A 21,689-nucleotide genomic window follows, 5' to 3' on the forward strand; every position below is an offset into this window, starting at 1 on the left:
ATTTTGTTTAGGATGACAGGGTCAGAAAGAAATTTTGAATGACCCATACAAAGTGAAGGACAAAGTGGGAAAAGAAGTGTTAACTGAAAGCAGGGTGGAATCGAAGTCTCCTGGGCATTGTTTCCTAAATAATTATTCTAATGAAGGCAAATCAAAGACATATTTCTGAAAATTTCAATTGTCACTGCTAGATTTTGTAAATATTTTCAAAACTTTCATGGATACAATTCCATTTCTTTAAGAACTAGTTTTACATAGTCAAACCACCAAGAAGTATTTTAGGTACTCCCAAAGGAAAACCAGTCAAATGATGTGCTGAAAATTCAAACAGAGCCTCCTGTACAGAAAAAACAAAGCTCACAGAAGGAAACAAGCCACATGATTCAGTGGTTTCAAAGGCTGTTTGTGGGATACTTAATAGCTACAGTCCTTCAATTCCTTCTTTTTTTTTTTTTCTTTTTTTTTTTTTTTTTAATTTACACAAATACATTCACACTTCAGTATTCACAAAGATTTAATCCAACAGGCAGTGTATTTAAAGCAATTATTTCATTTTCATGATAACCCAGCTTTCTCCCTGAAACCCAACATCCATGTTCTCACTAAACAAGCCCCTCTAACTTGAAAATATTGTTAAATCCACAATCCTAGTGGTGGACTTAAAGCCCATACATGGCACATAAGGGGAAATCGGCACACTGATCTGGGTATTTCAACAAAATACAAAACTGAAATGGCATCCAAAGCCTTCAAAATAAGAAAACCCTCTCAACATGCAGATTGCACATGTAGAATGTCTTGTTATATAATGCTTGCGTGCTTTTTACTACATATAAAATCTTTGACCAGTAATCCACTAATTATTGGGTATGTCAGAAAGTCAAAGTATACACAACTAATATCCCACCATATTAAATGCATAGCAAAATGAAGGATCACTGTATCAGTAAAAAGACTTAACAGTGCAGCATAGTAGCAGGAATTTTAAAATTAAACAAGATGAAAATAATTCACTGGAATATTTAAGCCACGAGCAAAATAACCGAAGGAAAAATTAGAAAATAACTGACAGGAAATATCTAAGGATAATGAAAGGGTGTAACAGCCATCACAAAGCCAATAAAGAGACATACACTCAATCTGGGGTAACTGGAATTTTTTGTTGTTTTATTTTGTGGGATGGATTGCGTTTTTTGTTTGATTTTCTGTTTTTACACACAATGGCACCAGTAAAAATGGTTAGAGTGGGAGGTAAAGGAAATCACTTAGCAACACAGGACATGATTTTTTTTCTTCTAGAAATCAAAACAAATTGTGCTTAACAGATTAGGTATAAATGTAAAATTCTATGAACTTTTAAGTTAAAATGAACTTTTAAATATAGACATAACAGAAAAAGCACTGATAATTTGAATTTGACAACCGCATAAGGCAGGCGTCTATATAAACTGATATTCTTTTTGAAGATTATGTAAGGATATTTATGGCCTGAATTTCTTCATGCTTATCATCACCTAAATCCACATTCCAAACTCAAATATATTTCACTAAAAGGGGTGAATCTCAGATTTATCACAGCAGAGACTTTCAGGGTGGTTTTAGATAGGATTAGGCACAGTAATTTTTGCATTCATATTTTGTTTTGTGGAAGTACTTTTTTAACTTCATTTAACTTAGAAATGGCTTTTTATTCTACTAATTTTTCTGCCTTTAGTAAAAAAAAATTGAAATACTTCAGTAGCATATTTTCATCCACAACACACATGTGAGTAAGTGCAGTAGTTACTTCAAACATGTGGAACTAAACTGACTTATCTCTTCCTTATCCTTTCACTGATAAACTGGCTCCTTCAAACTGACAGTTTTACAGACATTTGCAAGAACATAAAAGAAAATGCAAATAGATCATCTGTCTAGCACCCTTACAGTGAAACCTTATTGTTTATTCAAGGTCCCCAAGGGTCTAAACAAATAATGTCTCTAGCAATAAAGTATTGTTTAAGAAACTCTTTGTGCAAGGTCCTTATGCTTTTGCATAGACACTTACAAAGTATACTTGGCAATACAGGATCAGTGCATGATATGCTTTACTGTGGGAGGATGGAGATGATGTAAAAAAAAGGAGGGGGGGGGAGCCGAATTAAATAACCATACCTCTTAGTTTTGTACCACAGACCTACTACACATAAATACAACGATGCCCTTTATAGAAGGAATATCTAATAAAATAATGAGCTCATTGAAAAATACACTTCTGGGGCTGGAAGTGTACAATACAAGACTACAATGAAAGGTTTTACAAGTTAATATAAGGGATCTGTTACATAAACACATCTGTAGGTTAAACCAAAACAGATTTCACAAAACAATGGTGAAAACTTCTCTAAAGAGAGGCTACTTTAAAAACAGGTTTTATGCTGAAACAGTATTAAACCATTTCCATTGCATATCATTAGCATTTGAGATTTTTAAAAATGCCACTCTGCTTTGGTAACTAGCTTTCAACTACTGTTACTGTAAAGTTGGAATGCTCTTTGAAATAGTTACTATAATCCAGTGAATTTCTTGAACTACCTCTGCACAGATGATCACTCACTTCACATTCATTTTTCCATTACCTTATCTGCAACTAACTTATTTTATTGTGAGACTTCAAGGTTATTTTCACCTATGTATAAAAGTCAATGAATACCATTCTCCTTTGCAAAACAAGCCAACTGTGGAAGAAAATCCACATTTTCCTCTCTGTGCAGCTAGAATTCAGGAGTCACAACTCCTTTATTTATCTTCCATTACTGCTTATTCCCAGGTTTCTTCCAAGCATCCCCCTCCTTTTTCACCTCAGTCTTTGACATGGCCTTGTTTACAACTTCACACTTTGGGAACAGCACATGTCTCTGCACAGGAGAAGCAGAAATCCTGCTGGCAACTCTGTGTGGCTCAGAGGCAAAACAAAAGAAAAATCAAAGAACTTCAAGCAAGAGGGGGAGGAGGCAGGCAACAGAAAACAAGTCGAACTTGTAAGCATCAGTAAGGACAAGACATGATTCACTCCTGCTTCCTACAGACTTTTCATACTCTCTTTATAAAAATTGTATATGAACAATCATTTGCAAACTGAATAGTGAAAGCCCCAAAACTGCGTTCTTCAGAGTGAAGCGCTAATAAAACGCATGTGAAATCCTTCAACTACATAAAGAAACTGAAGACCATCAGAGAAAACAGTAGAAGTGCAAACTGCAAAACAGTTCAAAAAAGTTCACATCACTTTGGAACATTACAACTGTAATTGAAAGATTTAAAAAGAAAATCAAGTGACAAACAAAAATACAAGCATCCCACTAGCATATTCACAATAGCTCAGACAACTCCACCAAGAGCTGTCTATCCAAACATTAGTCCTGCTTTCCAATAGCCCTTCCTGGACACAGCACGTGTAAAATTTCTGCATCTCTCATTCAGCCTATGAGCCAATCCAAGGAAGAAACAACTCAATAAACTCCTCCTCCTCAATTATTACTAGTAAATAAGCTCTTTTGCTCAATACCACCCTTCATAGAGAGACAAATGATTAGCTCAACATAGACCACGAAGGGATTTTATTTTCTCCATTCATTTCCAAGATCTTTCAACAATTAGAGTAGCAATTCCAGCAGCCCAACCACTCAAATATCCGCCATCAGCAACATACTGACAGGCAAGTTTAAACCACAACAGGCATATTTGTATTCAGGAAAGGCTTTGTGTGCTGTGAAATACTCTGCAGCTTGAATAAGTAAAGGTGAAGAAACTTCTCCTCCAAAAAGGCCAGCCTAGCTAAGGCTAAAACATGTTTTTACTCTCTTTCAACATATCAGAGGAACTGAGTGAGCTTAGATTCTTATCCTTCCACCTTGTCAACGCTTTGTATTTGGTAGGCCAGGACACATCACATCTACTTGATATGAGCTTAGGACAATCTTAAGGGTCAAATATCTGAGATACAGACCTTGAGTTACAGGCAAGATGCAAACTTCCTGAAAAAAATATTGGGAGGGAGGGTGATGAATTCTGAGCAAATGTAGATGGCAATGGAGGCATCTGGAATCACACAGACTGACTAACATTTCTACAAAGATCCTACCGTGAAAATGCAGTTCTGATATCCCATCTACAGGCAGAAGATGCTCACACACTATATAAAACCTACTCCCAAATTATGCTTATGTACACATTACAACTAAAACACCATCACTTGCTGTTTAATCCCATTTCAATATCCGTATCTGCCTTTCATCTTTTTTGGAGGAGACTCAAGTCTCCACAGTAAAGCATTATATGTTATTATATTAAGGTTCTGTTTGCTTAATCAGTTTTTAAAACATAGCAAATAAATGCACAGAAAACAAAAAAATTCATTAACTTCAGAAAAAGCAGCTGAAACATCTTTAAATGTGGCAGTATTGTTTAATAAATAGCCTCCATATAAAAAGTAAAAAAAAAAATCCAAAATTCATATTCACTACATAAACCCCTAGTCTCAGCTGTTTTTTAAATTTTTTTTTTTCTTAATTACAAAAGTAAAAAGACTTATAATGAACGTTAGCTGAAAAAAAATGAGAACAATGTATTGATCCTGCATGATGATCGATGCTGCATGAAAACAAAAATCAGTGAAAAAACATGTGATTTGAACTCAGGGGAAAATTATATATTTATCTTGGGTTTACAGGAAGCTTGTTTATTTCTACTTGTATCCTCAAATAAATAAAAAAACGTTAAAGGCCTTACACAGAACTTCATTTCAAACTTAAGTTACTCATGGAAACTGCAATCATTTAAGTGTAAACCACTCGAACTCCGCAAATTTTTGTTTCCATGCCATTATTTTACTAGGGGGGGAAAAGAAACAGTCTCACTTTTTAATCTGTTTAAGGCACGATTTCATTTATCCCTTTATTTCTTCTTTAAATTAATTAGATTGCCAGTCTAAACATGTCTACTGTTTTTAATCCTGATACTTTCTTTTTATGCATATCAGTTCAGATTACATATCCAATTTTTGCCAAAAGTCCCAGACATGCTGGAAGTCACACAGCTACAAACCACATCAGTATTGTTTATTGTCTGGATTTCTTAAACATTCTACAGGCACATGAGCACTTATTTTTTCTTCTATATGTTCTTAAAAGATTGACTAAATCTGAAAATTGATGTTCATCTGTTTTACTTCTATTAAAAGCAAGTGAATACTGACTCCAGAAAGTGTAATAATTAAGCCCACATCTAACCTGGGTAAACCAGTAAGAAGTTAACAAATTAGCAATTATTTTAACCAATGTCAGTGTAGGTATGGTTCTATTATTTTTAAAATAAATTAGCTGCTCAGAGCCAATCTTCCCCAGAGAACTGTGGCATTTTAAGAGAGAGCTGATTTTCCTAGCCCAAACGCTACTCCTATACTAGTGTAGTGCTACTTACTGCAATTTCAGTGACAAAATGGATTCTCCCTTTCGCAAATAATAAGAACATACTAGATTTCAATAGCTTCTTTTTTTACTTTCTCATGGCTGGAAGAAAACAGTTTTGATTTTCCCAAGAAATGCCATGGCCAGTTGAAGATGGCAACAAATATCTTCCAGACACACGAGTACTAGAGGACATGATAATGGATTACATTTTCTCCCCTCGGCCTTTGCAGTTTGGATATAAATTCATAAAAACAGGAATCAAGAAAGTCAAACATTGAGAAGAAATGCCAATAATCAGGCATAGGTTGAGATTTCCTTGATTAAGATGCAAATCAGTAAGGCTTGATGTTAGACTTTATGGGTACAAACAATTACGAGATCCTACACAGCCTTGTGACTTAAACATGGCTAAGTAGAAAGGCATGCCTTTGACATAGCATATAAGGTTTAACATCATTTATCTCATACAGAACAACCAGAGAGACTAAGGGTTCAAAGGACCACTTGCTTATAAGCAACCTACTCAGTTTTGTCCCCACTGAAAAAACTGTCCAAAGCAATTAGTTCAGCATCAACACTGAATATGACCTCAGGCTAAAGCTATTGGAAACACTTGTATATAATTTTCAGTCCTGCTTAGCACTAACACATATATCCTTGGACAAATACCCTACGACTTGTAAATAAGCTTGTATTTTAGGTAACAAAAAGCCTGTAACAAAAAGTAGTCTCTAGAATATATCGTACCTATACTAAATACAAGTTAATATAGTAAGCCTCCTTTATAGAAACTGAGAAATCTTGAGATTATGACAAACATTGCTCAGGCATTTGCATTTGTTCTGCTAGATCAAGGCAAAAGGAGAATCCCGAACAAGTTTAACAAAGCTTTTCTTTCTTTTTTTTTAATACAGCACTACTTTTGTAAGTATTTTTTTTATCTTGTACATTTGTGGAGCTACAGCATCAAAACTAGGAGTAATAAAATTATCTTGGAGATGAACACACAGAAAAAACCAAAAAAGATGAATTCTTACATTCATGAACTCATACAGTATCACTGACAATTGGTCCAGTTCAAACTAGAGTCACTTCTATTTTCCTGTAAAGTAGCTGGTACTGGTCTTTGTTAGAGGCACAGACACCAAAAGCAGGCCTGCAAGCTGCTATGTCAAGGCATGGGACGCAGATACAAAGTAGTAATGCAGGACGCAAAGGTCTCAAAGGTCCTTTTGTCTGACTTGGTAATTCAGGACATGTTATACCACATACACTCCCTTAGTTAAAAAAAAAAAAAGAGTGCAAAACACCATCTCCCCAGATCATTGGCACATTTTTGCCTAAGAACATACAACCAGCAGTAAGTATCAATACTCTTAGTATAAGCAAGACTCATATATAGACAGATTATATATATATATACACACACTAATCAGTGTTACGACAGAAGGCAACTAATGATGATGTCTGAAAAACAACTGTTCTCACAGTGGTTTTGAGATATAGATAACGAAAAACTTCTCACCTTCCCATAACACAAACAAGGTAACAAAAACTTGTTCATTTGTATTCAGAGTGAATGCTGAGAGAGTGAGAAGTGAGAGGCAGGACTGGGATTTCAGTTAATCTACCCTTACTCACCAGGAGATTCTCCTGACAAATCTGGGGCTTGGGCTGAATCTAAAGAAGAAACCACAGTGACAGCATTTGAAGGAATCCCCATAGCAGCTGTAGAAGAGGAGATGGTTGATTTCTTTGGTGGTACAACAACACTCCTAGGTAAAGATAAAAAAAATGTAACTCACATTGTATGAAGGTTCACACATCATGATTCTTGTTTACACATCTAGCACATAGACTTCTATGTCCTGCAAAAGTACCATTCCTTGCCTATTTCCTTTTTCCATCATCTTTGGCAATCTACCTTAATCTAAAGTAAAAATCACCTTTGTTTAGCTTTTATGGTACACTTTAATATCCCATCCACTTCTACAAGATCCCTGCCAAACAAGTACTCAGTTAGAAGACCAGCAGGACAAGTGACCTGCAAGTAGGTTTTAGTTTTCACCTTAGTTTCCCTAAGATTTGGTTTTAAACTTCAAGCAACTATTTACAAAAGATATCACAGTACTCAAAACATTAAGCTAAATTATCAACACCAACGGTTGCCTTGACAGTATGCTACTACTGGTATTCTAATGCAGAATAGAAGACTAATTGAAGATACACACACTATAGCTAAAAAACAACTGAACACATATTCATATGCCCATACAAACATTCACACATCTGAAAGATAGGACTAAGGCATGAATTTGAGTATGTCTTGTCAACCAAGCTTTACTCATATAACAAATCAAAACCGTCTTTGGAGTTAAAGAACCTCCATCTTCTATATAAGTTAAATGTCAGGCCTTATAGTCAGCATTAAAGATTACACAAGAGGAAAAGATGCAAAGTGACAAGTTAGGCGTGGAGATTTATCTCACATTACTAAGAAATCAATTTATGCTATACCAATTTCAATTAAATTGTAGTACTTTATTCCAAATACCTAAAAGGCCTTGTTAAGCATACGTTAAAGGCATTTTTAATTGCAAGTTAGCTCCATAAACATGCAAAAACCCAGCTAATGAGGTAAAGAGTACAGCTGATATATAATGCACTCCCACAGCAGCGCTTACTTGTAATTACCTGGTGTTAACCGTAAGCTGAAAGTCTTCAACATTCAATTTATTTAATCACATCTTTTGTTGACAGTACTATAACTACACACTGAAAGAATTCCCTTAATAGCTTTAAAATATTCCTTTTCGAAATGAAGTAACTTCGGAACTTGACCCAAATTCAAGTGGGACAATAAGAAGCAAAGAAGTTCTGTCAAATGTTTCGAAAACAGTTCTTGCTAGAATAGGAAAGGAGGACTGTATTTGACTCCCTCCTTCAGCCCAAAGTATGTCACAGAAGCTAGACCACATTACTGATTAAATCAACCCTCCTTAATGGCAGGAGTAGGTAGGCACCATACTTGGAGGCAATACATGTCATATCATTATAAGGGTGACTGCTAATGTTAACTATACACTAAAAAAATAGAAGCAACAACACCTGAGCCCCAAGCCCTAAACCATGAATTTTGCTCGTATGTTCATGTCACTTTCCCTGAAACATCAACAATGCACTAAAAAAAAAAATCATATATTTAGACTGTCTTCTAAATTATAGCCACATTACCAATTAATTTTGCATCATCCAGGTATAAGAAGGGGAACTCTTGCTCTGTGACATTCACTTTCTGGGAACTGCTGCTACTAGTAACTCATTCGAATACCTGGAAGGGGCTGGGAAATAGATACTAGTTTACAGAGTACGAGATGCACTCACACACAGCAAACATTTGGACATTTCTCCAACATCCATAATGCAGCACTGTAGCCCAGGTGAGCTCCTTTACAGATTTTAAGTTCTTTTGCTGTATAGCTATCCAATTCAAGAAATACTGATCAATAGTATTAAACCCAAATCATACAGACATATTACAAATATGTATCTATTCATGTGGACTCTCTCAGTGCATAAGCTGGAAATATTTTTTTTCACACCCATTAAACCACAGAAACAACTACCCATTTGCTGCTGACTAGTATATACAATTATACTGGATGCAAGGTGAACAGGGAGGAATGTTTAGTGACAAATTTTGGTACACATGTAGATGGCAATTATGCCCATAGAGGTATTGTCTGTTCAAAACGTATCATTCATGTAATTAATTTTCACCAAATGACCTTGAGGGTAAAAACAAATCTAGAGAAGTTTTCTATTTCCAGGGCTTAAAGTCAATCAAAATTCTCTCAAAACATCAAATCAAAATGGCTGTATCCTCTGAATGCCAATGAACAGTACTGATTCTACTCTCTGACTCTACTAAGATCCCCAGGAACTACAAAACAGGTTGCATTTCAAGTCATAAAGGGCAAGCCAAACCCACACCTTAAAATTATACATAAATGGCTGAACTTCAACTACTTTTATACATTAGAACTGCTCCCCTTCAGATGAAAATACTGAAATGAACACGCTGGAAGGATCAAGAAGAAATTTTAGAAGTAATTTTTAGCACTACTACAAGGAGCTCCTCACAGAGCAAGTAACAGTCCTGGAACTGCATTGGGAGCAAGGAAGGCTGTGTGCAGATGGAGCTGTTACCTTAACACTGCTCATCTGCAGCTGGCTGACTGGAGACAAAAGAAATCCCAACTACAACAGCCCTCCATTTTCTGGGCTGTTTCTGACACAACACTATATATTATCATTTCTTCCTGTAAACTCCTACTGACCTTCAGCATGCTTAAGTGTAGTTGCACTGAGGGAGTAGTTTCAGCAAGTTACCTGACTCTCTAAAGCTACCCAAGGAGAGGTGCATTCAAGCACAGGAATTAGACTTTTTTTTTTTTTTTCCTGGGCTGCAAAAGACAGCAGTAAATGACCACAATAGTCCCTTTTGCCTTTTAAGATCTTTTGTATACCTTCTCACCTTCAAATCTATACAAGTTTGGGAATACTAGTACAGCTGCTATTCTCATCTTCTGTAACTTACTTTCCATGAAGTACATAAAAAAGGAATTATATTCTAACAATTCCATTATAATTTTCAGTATCTAGCAATGGCATTCACTTTAAGGAAGATACTCTGATCACTAGCACCAGGAATATGTCACGAATACACAGCTGCAAAGTACAGCTGTTCATGCTTATTTTAAAAAAAATTAACATCATTCCTTTTACTTTGATTGAAGGAATACAAATAAGTACATTTCAGACTTCAAAATACTGAAGAATGTATGCTGCCTCATAAAGAGTACACATGGGTGTGCACACGTGTCCATGGCAGACAGTCACCACACGCTTTGAGCAAGAGACATTGTCACAAAGTTCTCTGAGAAAATTAGGTTGTTTATCATATCCCACTGAAAAAAAGTTTTGGCTTTTAGCTAAAAAAAAAAATTAAAAAATATTAAAAAAAATTAAAATCTTCATCATAAATTCTACAGTAATTCCTATATTTAAATATCATGTTAGATCTGGTTCCCCTCTGTTACAAGCTTGCTCAGTGTTCATGATGCACCACAGCCAAAGACTTCTGCTGTGCTCCATAACTATTCAGCAAAATAAAAGGTGACAGGGTAGGGGCTGGAGGAATTACTGCCTCACATTAAAAAATCTGAACCTTGGAGGGAAACAGAGGCTTTGAACAACTCACCATAAAGCTGTTTCCTAGTCTCAGACTACTTCTAAACAGATTTTAGATAGTGATCTGCAACAGTCAAGTGAAATTATTCCGATTCTTCAGCCAAAACAAAATAAACAGTACATCTTGTACAGAAAGAAGGTCCCTTATCCTGACAGTTCTGTCAATCCGAACAACACAGCCAAAAGAAGTGCTGAATATTGTCCAAAAACATGATATAAAGAAACCCCAGACCCTGAATGTACTTTGTCTTCTGGTCAGTTGCCACGACCTTCCAATTCAAAAAAATCCAAAGCCATCCAATATCTTAACATAATTTCTTTCTAGCTAAGCACTGCTGCATTATTTGTAGTGTAATGTTTACTACTGTGTATATCTTCCCTTTCAATGGTGCAAATGACCAATGTTACAGTTGCAGGACTTGTTTTAAGAGCTTCCATTTCCAGAACTTCCTCAAGGTATGAAAGTACAGCTCAGCAATCAGGTACAGATTCATATTTACCTCATACTGGAAAGTAAATTAAGATATTTGAAGCATAAACATTGGTCATGTTTGTTTGTTTACATTCTGAAATTCCTACATTTTTCCTTCTTTGTGTAGTAGAGATTTTTATCTGCATGTTTAGGTGGAAATGCAATTGTGTTCAAACAGAAATATCTGCCGTTAACCATCAATGTTCCTCTGTGGTGTTCTTTCAAAAGATTATTTAAATGCTAATATAAGTAAAATGAATGCAGCTGGAAGAAAGAATGTATAAGACTGGAAAAAACAAGATTAAGTATTGTAGTAAATAAACTATGTGGAAAACATGGAGTGTTTAGCACATTATTAAATCAAATTTTTCAGAGAAGAGTCTTAAAAATTAATGTGCTTTCAACTTCTCTCAAATAATAGGGCATTCGCTTTTAAAGAGTACACAGATATGACAGCCCTTTTTTGTAGCTAAACTGATAAGCATTTCTTAAAAAGTTAAATATTGCTACACATGTGAGTACAACATTCTTCAATAAGTGGCCTTATAGTATATTTCCTCAGATCTACAAAAAGAATATATTTAAGAAACATCTGTAATCATGCATTAATTTCATCAGAACAACAAGATATGCTAAGCAACTTCACGAACAGGTAGAGACATGTCACATGGAAGGAAACCATCAATACATTTCACTCCTTAACATTCACATTATCACACCATTTCGATTCACTCTCTACTTTTGGGTTACATCTGTATGTTATAACATCCATTACCGTATCATTCAGATACAGGAGAAAAAAATTAAACTAGAAAAATTGCTCAAAAATATTCTTAAGGTTATTTCAGCAGACTTCAAGCACTATGGTAAAAATGGTAGTTCAGTTGCCTCATTTACATAACCATATCAGATGTTTGCCTTTGTTCATTTAAAATCAAATATCTGAGGTTTAAAGTAGGAATTTAGAGCACATGAACTGATAAACGTAGGTCAGGCATAGTGAGGACTAGCCACCATAAATACATCTTAGCCAGAAGGTCAGTGTGTTATTAGTCCCAATTATGCTGAAGTGTAGAGAAGCCTTCGTGTTGCAGACAATTATTCACTGCTGAATGAGCACAGACCACTGAGCTGAACACTGACTTCCATCGCAGACAAAGGCTTACACAATAATGATCTATTCTGCCAAATTCTGTAAGGGTTTACTTACTGAATGCTTTCTTGGTTTCAGATCACCAGTTCTTCTGTTTCAATATAAAGATACAAAGTATCCTTAAATATCTCCTAAATTTTGAGTACATTTTCCTAAATATTTAAGTTGGCAAGTCTGCAATTAATTATAAATATATTTCAAATTACAAATTTTCCTTGGGTGTGAGTCAAATATCCCTAGTAAAACGTGGGCCAGGCCAAACTGATGATCTCACTATAAATTACAAATGCTTACATGCACTCTAATTCCTCTTGACATACAGGAATTTATACAGATTTAATTCTTAGCATTCCATATTTTTAGCACTGAACAGCAACACAGGTGACAGCTTGACTGTTTCCCTATGGGATAATGGTTTTAATTCAAAATCAAAAGTAGTGAGGTTTGTTCCAGGCTACCAGAATGATACCTGCTGCAGGGCTCCTAAGCAATAAGCAAAAGACCAATAAAGAGGATCAGAGACTTATTTTTACCTCTACTTTGCGAGCCAGGCAAGCAGCCTGCCATGTCAGAGTCATTCTATGGGCTCTGCTGTCTGCAGATAATACCCGTTCTCATATGCCCCCCTTGAAATACGCAAGGAGAAAGGAGGAATAGCAGATTCCCAAAACCGTGAGAGATCAGAGCTGAGGGGAGGGCCGGGGAGATGATAGAAAGAATACAATCAGTTTTCTAAGAGAACTTTAAAATCAGGTTGGCAGGGAGAGGACTTCAAAAGGTTTGCCTCTTCAGCCTCTGCAGAATGCAAATTGTTGGTATGCCAAAAGAGCTGAGATTCCCATCACAGCCTATGTGCCTTGATCTACAGATCCTCCATTGTCATATTCTGTCTCTACCTGTACCTGGCAGACTTAATCTTGTCAACAAGTTTATTCTTTTTACATTTGAGGTCCAAATCAATGATGTCTAAAATGTATTCATTTCAAATTAAAAAAAAGGACTTTGATAAATTTAACTGAAACACCACAACCAACCATTACAAAGGTACGTGCACACCACTGACTGACAAATACGTAAACACAGGCTGAGCCAAACTAAGCAGCTTATAGACGATGTTCCAAAATGATAAACAAGCTTATTAACATATCTGTTCTGTAAGTTACAGCATGGCTGCAGATTTAAGCTCTGTGGTAGAAGACCATGATTTAAGAGCCTATATTCCTCTGAACCTTCAGGATCAGCTTCCTATAATGACACGATTATTGAATGTTTCCACAAAGAGCAGTAGAAGCCAGGAGAGACCAAGGTTTTATTTTAAATTGCATAGTAAAAATAGTATGTGATAGGTTATTGATTTTATTAGACTAACTGAAGAGAAACGTCATTTCTTTTTTTATCCTGAGCTTTAGTTATTTTTATTTCTGTTTTATTTAAATGTCCATGCATTAGCCAGCCACACGCGCATGCGCACGCACACACACACACACACCCTTTCCTACAAGATTACTATCAAATAAAAAACCCTGTTGTTTTAGGACACACTGCAATTGGAACATTAATTCATGTCCCTATGGATCTTGGGAAAAAGCCAATGCAATTCTTGAACTTTATCATGATAAACCCCTGGCACCCACTAATCACAAGATCATATCTTCACATAAGATAAGGGGAAGATTTTTGGCATGGGAATGAACACATACACCTAGCTGTTTGCAAAGGCTTGCAACCTGGCAGCCTTTCAGTAAGGTTTCACTCACATAGCTGTTACTGTATACTCTCCAGCTATGGCTGGGAAGTTGATAATCCTTAAGATATGAGGAGATTTTTGATTTCTGACACAGCATTCCTGAGATAAATGCAGGATCAGAGAGATGCTTTGAAATTCCCAGAGATACCCCACTGGTAAATTGCTACATGGGAACAACTTTTAACAAACCGTTTTAAAAAAGGAAAAAAAAAAGTTAACTCACAGAACTTGTGCTTGCCATCAAACAATATATTAACCGTAAGCCAGACATAGAAAATAAGAGAGCATCCCAGAGCCTGTTTTTCCAAAGTTTCCCCAATGTACCTTAGTATTTTTGTCTATCCCAGAGATAAAAGCTACTATTTCCAGCTCTATTAGTTTCTTATAAAAAGTTTTCTCTTTCCCTGGTACAATTCTTTCCTGCTGCTGTCACTAGGTGTCATTTAAGAGCATAAACTTGTACTTTAAGCAGGAGTCACACTATACAAAGATACAGTCACCTTCAAGTGGTTGTGAAACTTTCCTGTCTATATAATTTTAAATACAGATTGTTCATATACACAGTTATTCTGTCCTTTTAATTAGCTGATTTACTAGATAGTTAAAAACATGCCTTATCATAGATTAATGCACAATTTTGCGTCTATGGTAAATACATTGTTCTAATTGACTAGAGGTAAGACTTCTACATCATTAAGTACGCTTTTGCTTACCAGACATAGCCACAATAGCAAGGATATGAAAAATTAAGCCACCTAGAAACACAAAGCCACTGACATACTGAGGTCACGTGCAACTGCTGAAGGGCAAAATATTTTACACTAGTTCATTACTTTTTCTCACACATCTAGCCCCACCCACTAAACACAAAAAGTCATAGGAAGCTAATACACACAAGTTATCACTGTGGAGCAGTCCAGCTAGTTACATAAACCCCCACAAAACCCTTTGCCCTCTGCCCTTCCATTTACAAGCACACCGCTGTCTACTACTCCGATCCATGCACCCTTTCACTGCTCTGTATATATTCTTCACCAGAGTAGCTTCCTTTCAGTATCCAATATAGTAATTATGCCTCAAGGTTAAGTGAGAGAATGTTAGGAGTTGTGGCTACAAATGTCTGGCACTTCAGAGGTGAGAAAAGGAGAGGAGTCCATCTGGGACAGCACAGCACTTGAAAAATAAAAAGGCAAAACAGCAAGTAGTTCAACTTTTCAGTGACCTGACTTACAAAACACATTGGAATTTAAGGGGGTTTTTGTTGTTGAGTGACTTTGTAACCACACAGAAAAAAGAAAACAGAACTGCAAGTGACTGAAGGGCTGCTGCCAATGCCCAGTATTTCATCAGTGTACGTGTTATCAGATTAAATTGCGCAGTTTCCTCTGTTAAGAAGGTTTTGTAGGTGTAATCTACCTATGTCAGATACCAGGACTGCAAGTGCCCAATTACTTCCTGTCTAGTTAACCTGATTTACACCAATTCAAATCAGATTTGCACAGCCAGTACAAGCCTTCACTGTTAGCAATAGCTAATAAATAATTCCTAAATGCAACATGCACTTTTGTACCAGAATCTCCAGGCTAATGTCATTTTGTGGTTCAAATCTCTACCACTCCAGCAACAAACAATAAAAATTTCCTGAGGAAAAAACATTAGTCATAGACTGAAACATTACATTATTTCACATCGACTACCCACTTGTTGTAAAGAGCAATCACAGCCCTCAGTGGGGAAGTGCTAAAAGCACTTAGGCAGCAGCAGGGAGATGCGACAAGTTCTCATTCAGTGCCCCCCTTCCCCGTTTTCCCCCTCTGCCTCCATCCTCTTACCCTCCCAAAACAAGTCCTTCCGTTTAGCATCACAAGCAGATCACAGTAGTTACTTTGAGATAGGAGCAAGGGGGCCAAACGCTAGCATACAACCTCTGTGTCTGATCTAGCCAGGCAACCCCCACCATTTCCTCCCCCACTAGTAACAGAGCAATCTGAGTTGAGAAGACATGTTGTGACAGCTGCATCCATACCCCTGGCAGAGATGCACTTTCTTGGGCCATCTAAGGCTGCTAGTTTGAGCAAGGCCGCCACAGACTGCAAAGAAGTTCAAAGAGGAAGTTCAGGAATAAGCAAAGGATCAGATACTGGTATGGTAACAAGGGAACCACCCCCTTGCACCAGCTTGACTCCAGGATTTCTGGATATGACTAAGGCTTTTCTAGAGGCAGGAACACAATTGTTACAGGATTCTTTCTTTTGTTTTTTGTTATCTGTTGTTTTGGAGAATCCCGGAGAAGTAAAAGTCAATAAGCATAGTAAAAGACAATGTGGTCTACTACACTCAGGAAAGATAAGAAGCTAATAAGACCGAGATGTAGGTGACACCAAAATTATTATCAGGAAAGAGGGACTTAAATCTAAAAGGAAAAGAGAAACAAAGCAGGAATGCTCCATTTTAAATCCACCACAGCATTTGAATATTAAGAAAGGCAGATATTCATTAAAATGAAAGTTTTTAATGATACTATAACAACAAAGGAAATTAACAGTTTAGGAATTTATCTACAGAATGAAACTTGGAAGATTTAAAGTAGGCCTTTAGCGCCAGAAGGCAGAATATACGTCCATTTTCATAAATGAATATGGGAGTATTCTATAGGTAGAAGGACACCTAGATGATTACTCCATTGTTTTTGATCCATTTATAACTATTATTAAACCAGTATTCTTTTGCGGCCCACAGTAACAGAAACTAGATACAGCTTTGTGATCAATACACAAGCTAATCTAATCATTGTTACTTTTATTTATTTAATATCCATTTTATTTCCTGAGTACTTTAAAAACTAAGTATGCCCAGTACAGCAGCACTCACCTGCAAGTGCTGCAGTTGGGAACAGGAAAGACAAAAGGAAAGACAGAAAGAACAGCTTACACCCTTAATCTTTTCTTTACCTCTTGCAGTTATCTCTAGGCAATTTATTGGCCCTCTTACCATATTACCATACATGATTCTGACCTGTAACATATATGGAGACAGGAAAGTTAACTCCTACGAAGAGGTGCTGGCTTCAAGACCAAGACGTTCAAGTGTAACCCAAACACCAGTCATCTTTCATTTCCATAGTCTTTTGTAGCATAACATAGCATAGCATCCCATGAATTGCAGAAAGTACCTTCATGATGAACCTATGTGAAGTTGGTGGACTTCGTAGTCAAAGGTTCTACTTGTAAATAAAATCATTTTTGTTATATTAAGCACTACATGACACTGTACGTGAGATCTGGCAAACTGAAGTGTGAATTTTTCTGTTCCTTACAGATATCTTCAGCAAAACAAAATAGAGCGATTATTTTAGAAGTTACATTACCTGTCAAAGGAATGGAACTGTACAGACTGCTCAGCAGCTCCATCGCCAAGAATTCCAAGGAAGGTTGGTGGCAGAAGAGCAGCATCCACTGCAGTCCCATCAGATGGTGTGCTTACCAAGCTTCTCAAGATGTCCTTTACGTTGACATTTTTTGCAGCTGGCACAGAAGCTGCAGGCTTACTATCCTCAGTTCCTGTCTCACTTCTGCCCTCCTGAGACTTATTTACTTCTAATGAGAGTGTGCATAGTACTTCGCTGATTGCATCTGGACCCGCACTGACATTCAGAGGTCCTGCTTCAGCAACACTGCTGGAATTGATTGTTTGCCCTGAAGCTGGCTCCTCCCCAAGACCAGAATCCCTTCTTTGTACAGATGCTGTACTTTCTGAATCTTCAGTGGAAGCTGAAGCATCAGGAGCAGCAGATGTGTTTTCCACATCTGTTCATAACAAAACCAGAATACACATTTTAAGTTCATTATTAACAGAATTGTGTTCACCACACTACTCCTTAAGAAGTAACACCAATAGGCGACAAGTGAAATAACACAGTTGTAAGTATTTCCTCTTGCCTTCTTAGATATTTAATATTATCTGTAAGTATTTAATAGGAAACTTAGAAGAATTACCTCTAATTTCTGAGAAACCTGAAAAGTTACAACATCCAAAAATTGAGACAAGGAAATAGAAGATATTGACTCAACAGTCAAAGAATGAAAATTAATTGATTGCCCTACAAAAGAACAGGAGAAAGTAGTCTCATAGTGGAAACAAAAAGCTGCCAATCTACACTTACGCATACTTAACATTATTCAAAATAAGTAATCTTTCTGCAATAAGCATTCATGAATACTTAGCTACTTCATTAACTGCCTCTACACAGCCAAATCAACCTCTAGATCATGTTCCTCCCAGATCAGGAAAAGATACACACAAACACCGAGGCAAATTGAATACTATAACGTTGTTTAAGTGGTTATAACGTGCATATTTCTATACAATTTCACATGGACTTCCACAGAATTCTAAGATGCATAAACCACTATTTTCACTTGCCAAGTAATTAACAGTTCACCTGTAGCAGGAGTTTCATTATTTTCACTCTCTGATTCCTTGCATGGCTGACTGTGGCTTGGCGGTCGTCTTTCATTCTGGGGTTCTAGTATATCTCTGTATTTTGAAACCATGAGCACAGAGATAAAATATACAACAGCCAAAGCCAAAAATTGAGCCTGTTTACTATCCTCCTGTAAAAAAAAAAAAAAAAAAGACACACACAAGGACACACACACAGATGTTTCTATTACAATTTCAGCAGCATGTTTATTTTTCTGTAAAGTATGCCCAGCACTACCATAAACAGACCCAGAGTAAGCTGATATGTCAACAATGGAAGAACAATATTCTCTAGTTACAGTTTGTCTCACCTATAAGCTAGGGAATACAGCAATTGTATTCAAGTGGCACTAATCCTTTCATTTTTCATTTATAAATATGACAACTTTGACTAAGGTTTTGTGTTTTGACTACATGCTTCAAATTAGTGCAGGGGCTAGGTCCCCTTTATTTATTTACAGGTGTTTCCTCTATAACATTTCCTCAAATGTGCCAAGATACTAACAGCACTTGCCGTGAAGTACAATCAGGCAAGCATATTCAAGAAAACTCTAAAAGCATTTATAAACTATTAAACATTAATGAAGGAAGTGGAACAAATTCCAGAACCAGCGTTAAGATTTTATTTCACCATCAGATTGTCCAGATGGATGTACTGTACTATGTACAATTTAAACAAGAATTGGCAAATAAATATGCATTTGGATTACAGCTGTAACTTTATGAAGAGATTTTAAGAAAAATCTTAAAACCAAATCTTACTATGAACTATGCCAGGTACCTCCCCAGAGTAATCAGTCATTCCTAAAGAAACAGAGAGAAGAGCCACATCCCAGTCCTGACTAGACATTATGATGTCTAGTTTTTGACTAGACATTATGCTTGTCCACTTCGGCTGTTGAAGGAAGAAAAGCTTTGTACACTTTGGCATCACAGGAGAATGGAATATTTAGATCCTCAGTGACTAAACAGTAAAAGAAAGGTTGTTTGGGGGTTTTATCCCCCTCATTTACATAAGGGCTCAGGTAGCATTTGATTTTTCCTTCTGAGCAGTTCAAGAGAGTAAATTAAACGATAAAGCTCATTTTATCATTACGGTAGTGCCTACTGAAGTCTCACATTCTATGAAGAGTTCTTTAATAACCTATACTGGGAGAAGTTTATGAGAAGTTCTCTATTAAAAACTAGACAACATAGCTGGATCCTATTTGTTATGCTAAAAACCCAACCTATATTCCCCTCGGCTTGACCACCCAAATCCTTAATTTTCTTCACAGAACAAGACAGAAACAGTAAGATAGTAACAGCTTGTATCAGGCAAGCACAGTGTGAGATTGACGAGTCTCCTACAATGGTAAGGTACAGAGAATTTTCTTGCTAGGTAAATTTTTGCAAGACATACAATAAAGTTGTGATCCAGTGAATTAGCACTACCCCTTCCTTACTTTTCCTGCTATTTTTGTAGAACTCCTTAAAATGAAGTTCATATACTACTGGAAGTGCTGCTACTGGGGGTTAAGTGGAATCCATCCAAGTTCCTTCTATACAGGTTCAAATCATGCCAATCACAATTCTATGTGCTAAACACAATGTAAGAAACTGCACGGAAATCAAACCTAAAATATTTAGATGCAAGTATAAGCAGCTCAGATTAAAACATCTATTTTGGAATAGTTTTTAAATCTACTTTTTCTCCACATCTCAAAACAGTAGCCAAAAACCAGAGTTATTGCATCATGTTATATTTATTTGTGAAACAGAAAACCTGGTGGAACAGATATGCAAAGAAAGCAGAGGTTGTATGTGTATATAATTTTTTAAAAAAAGAAAAAATTAGGACAAAAAATGCACTTTGTTTTGAAGATTGCATTATTGGGATTATTTTAGTTTCCACCAGTATAAAAGATTCACTTCCTGTTACTCTTTTGCACAGATACTGAAGTAGCTTTTTTCAATCAATAATTGCGGTAAAGGTAAAAACCAAAGACTCTTCACTCTTCTGGATAGAACAAAAGTCACTGTGTAAATCCTTATACTTGCTAAATAGTCCAACTACTGTAAAATAAGTTCTGGTGTCCAAGCTCATGGCCACCAATGACTCATAGCCATTACAGCTGCTGTATTTGCTTACAGAGGTGTTTTTTTTTAAGCAATCAATCTCAATTTCCTCAATATCAGCTATAAAGTTGCTGACATAGGGCAAAGATATTTTTAGTCAATTTAAAACCAAAACCCATATGCATATTTACAGAACATGCACACAAATTGTTTCCTCTGAGGGGAAGTAAAGGAATTAGGGATAACCGCTAATTTCGAATTAGCTAAAAATATACTCACTATTCAAAAAGTACACAAACATCTTTATTATACATAGTATACATAAACAGCTTGGCTACGTACAGCATGTGAAACTATGTATTTGTACTAAACACAACATATACAATATGCAGAATTTCCGAAAATAAGCTCTTAGGAACACATCAAAGAGCATGATCAGCAGGCAGCGATTTTCACCTCTCCCTCTTTCTGGTCCCATCACTACAACAGCTGCAGAGTATTATGGGTTCCCAACTACTGTGAGCACTATTCAGTTTTTGTAAATTCCATTTAGCCAAACTGCGTAACACACATCAAGTGTTCAGCAACCAGATATATGCAGAAATCCAGCTACAAAGGAAACATTATTTGTAACTTACTATATCTCTGAACACGACAGCTCGAAGTCGATTAATATCCATATCCTGCAGAAGTCTGTCATGGTCTCGTATTGGAGAAATGCCACCAGTCACAATGTCCACCGGACTCTTATTAAAAAAAACAAACAACAAAACAACAACAATTGTTTCAGATCCTCTTTTTAAAAGCATTCTACCAAGAAGCACTGTGTGTACAATCACCCATTGTACATCATATTGTCATAACTAGAGCACAAAGATCAGATATGCACTTCATCTTTAAAGGGGAAAAGAAAATCTGGCAAGTTCTTGTGACAGATTTATTTGACTGTGAATGGTTAAATACGTCAGTATTAAATTCGCATCTTAGGAAAAGTACTTCAGGTTGTCAGTTTATGCCCTTCACCTCTGTTAAAGTATCAGCGGTGCAGGTATAAACTTAAAAACTTGCCCCTCT

General features: G+C 36.4%; 1 protein-coding gene across 1 annotated transcript in view; it reads right to left on the reverse strand.

Annotated features, from left to right (window-relative positions):
- The window catches only part of LRBA (LPS responsive beige-like anchor protein), a 411,018-nt gene that overhangs the window by 305,535 nt on the left and 83,794 nt on the right, over positions 1-21,689 (reverse strand). The window contains 4 exon segments of the mRNA XM_055797819.1: positions 7,092-7,225; positions 17,443-17,881; positions 18,517-18,688; positions 21,254-21,361. Coding sequence (XP_055653794.1) covers positions 7,092-7,225; positions 17,443-17,881; positions 18,517-18,688; positions 21,254-21,361 — 853 coding nt within the window.

The sequence above is a fragment of the Falco peregrinus genome, chromosome 2, assembly GCF_023634155.1.
Source record: "Falco peregrinus isolate bFalPer1 chromosome 2, bFalPer1.pri, whole genome shotgun sequence".
Classification (NCBI taxonomy): domain Eukaryota; kingdom Metazoa; phylum Chordata; class Aves; order Falconiformes; family Falconidae; genus Falco; species Falco peregrinus.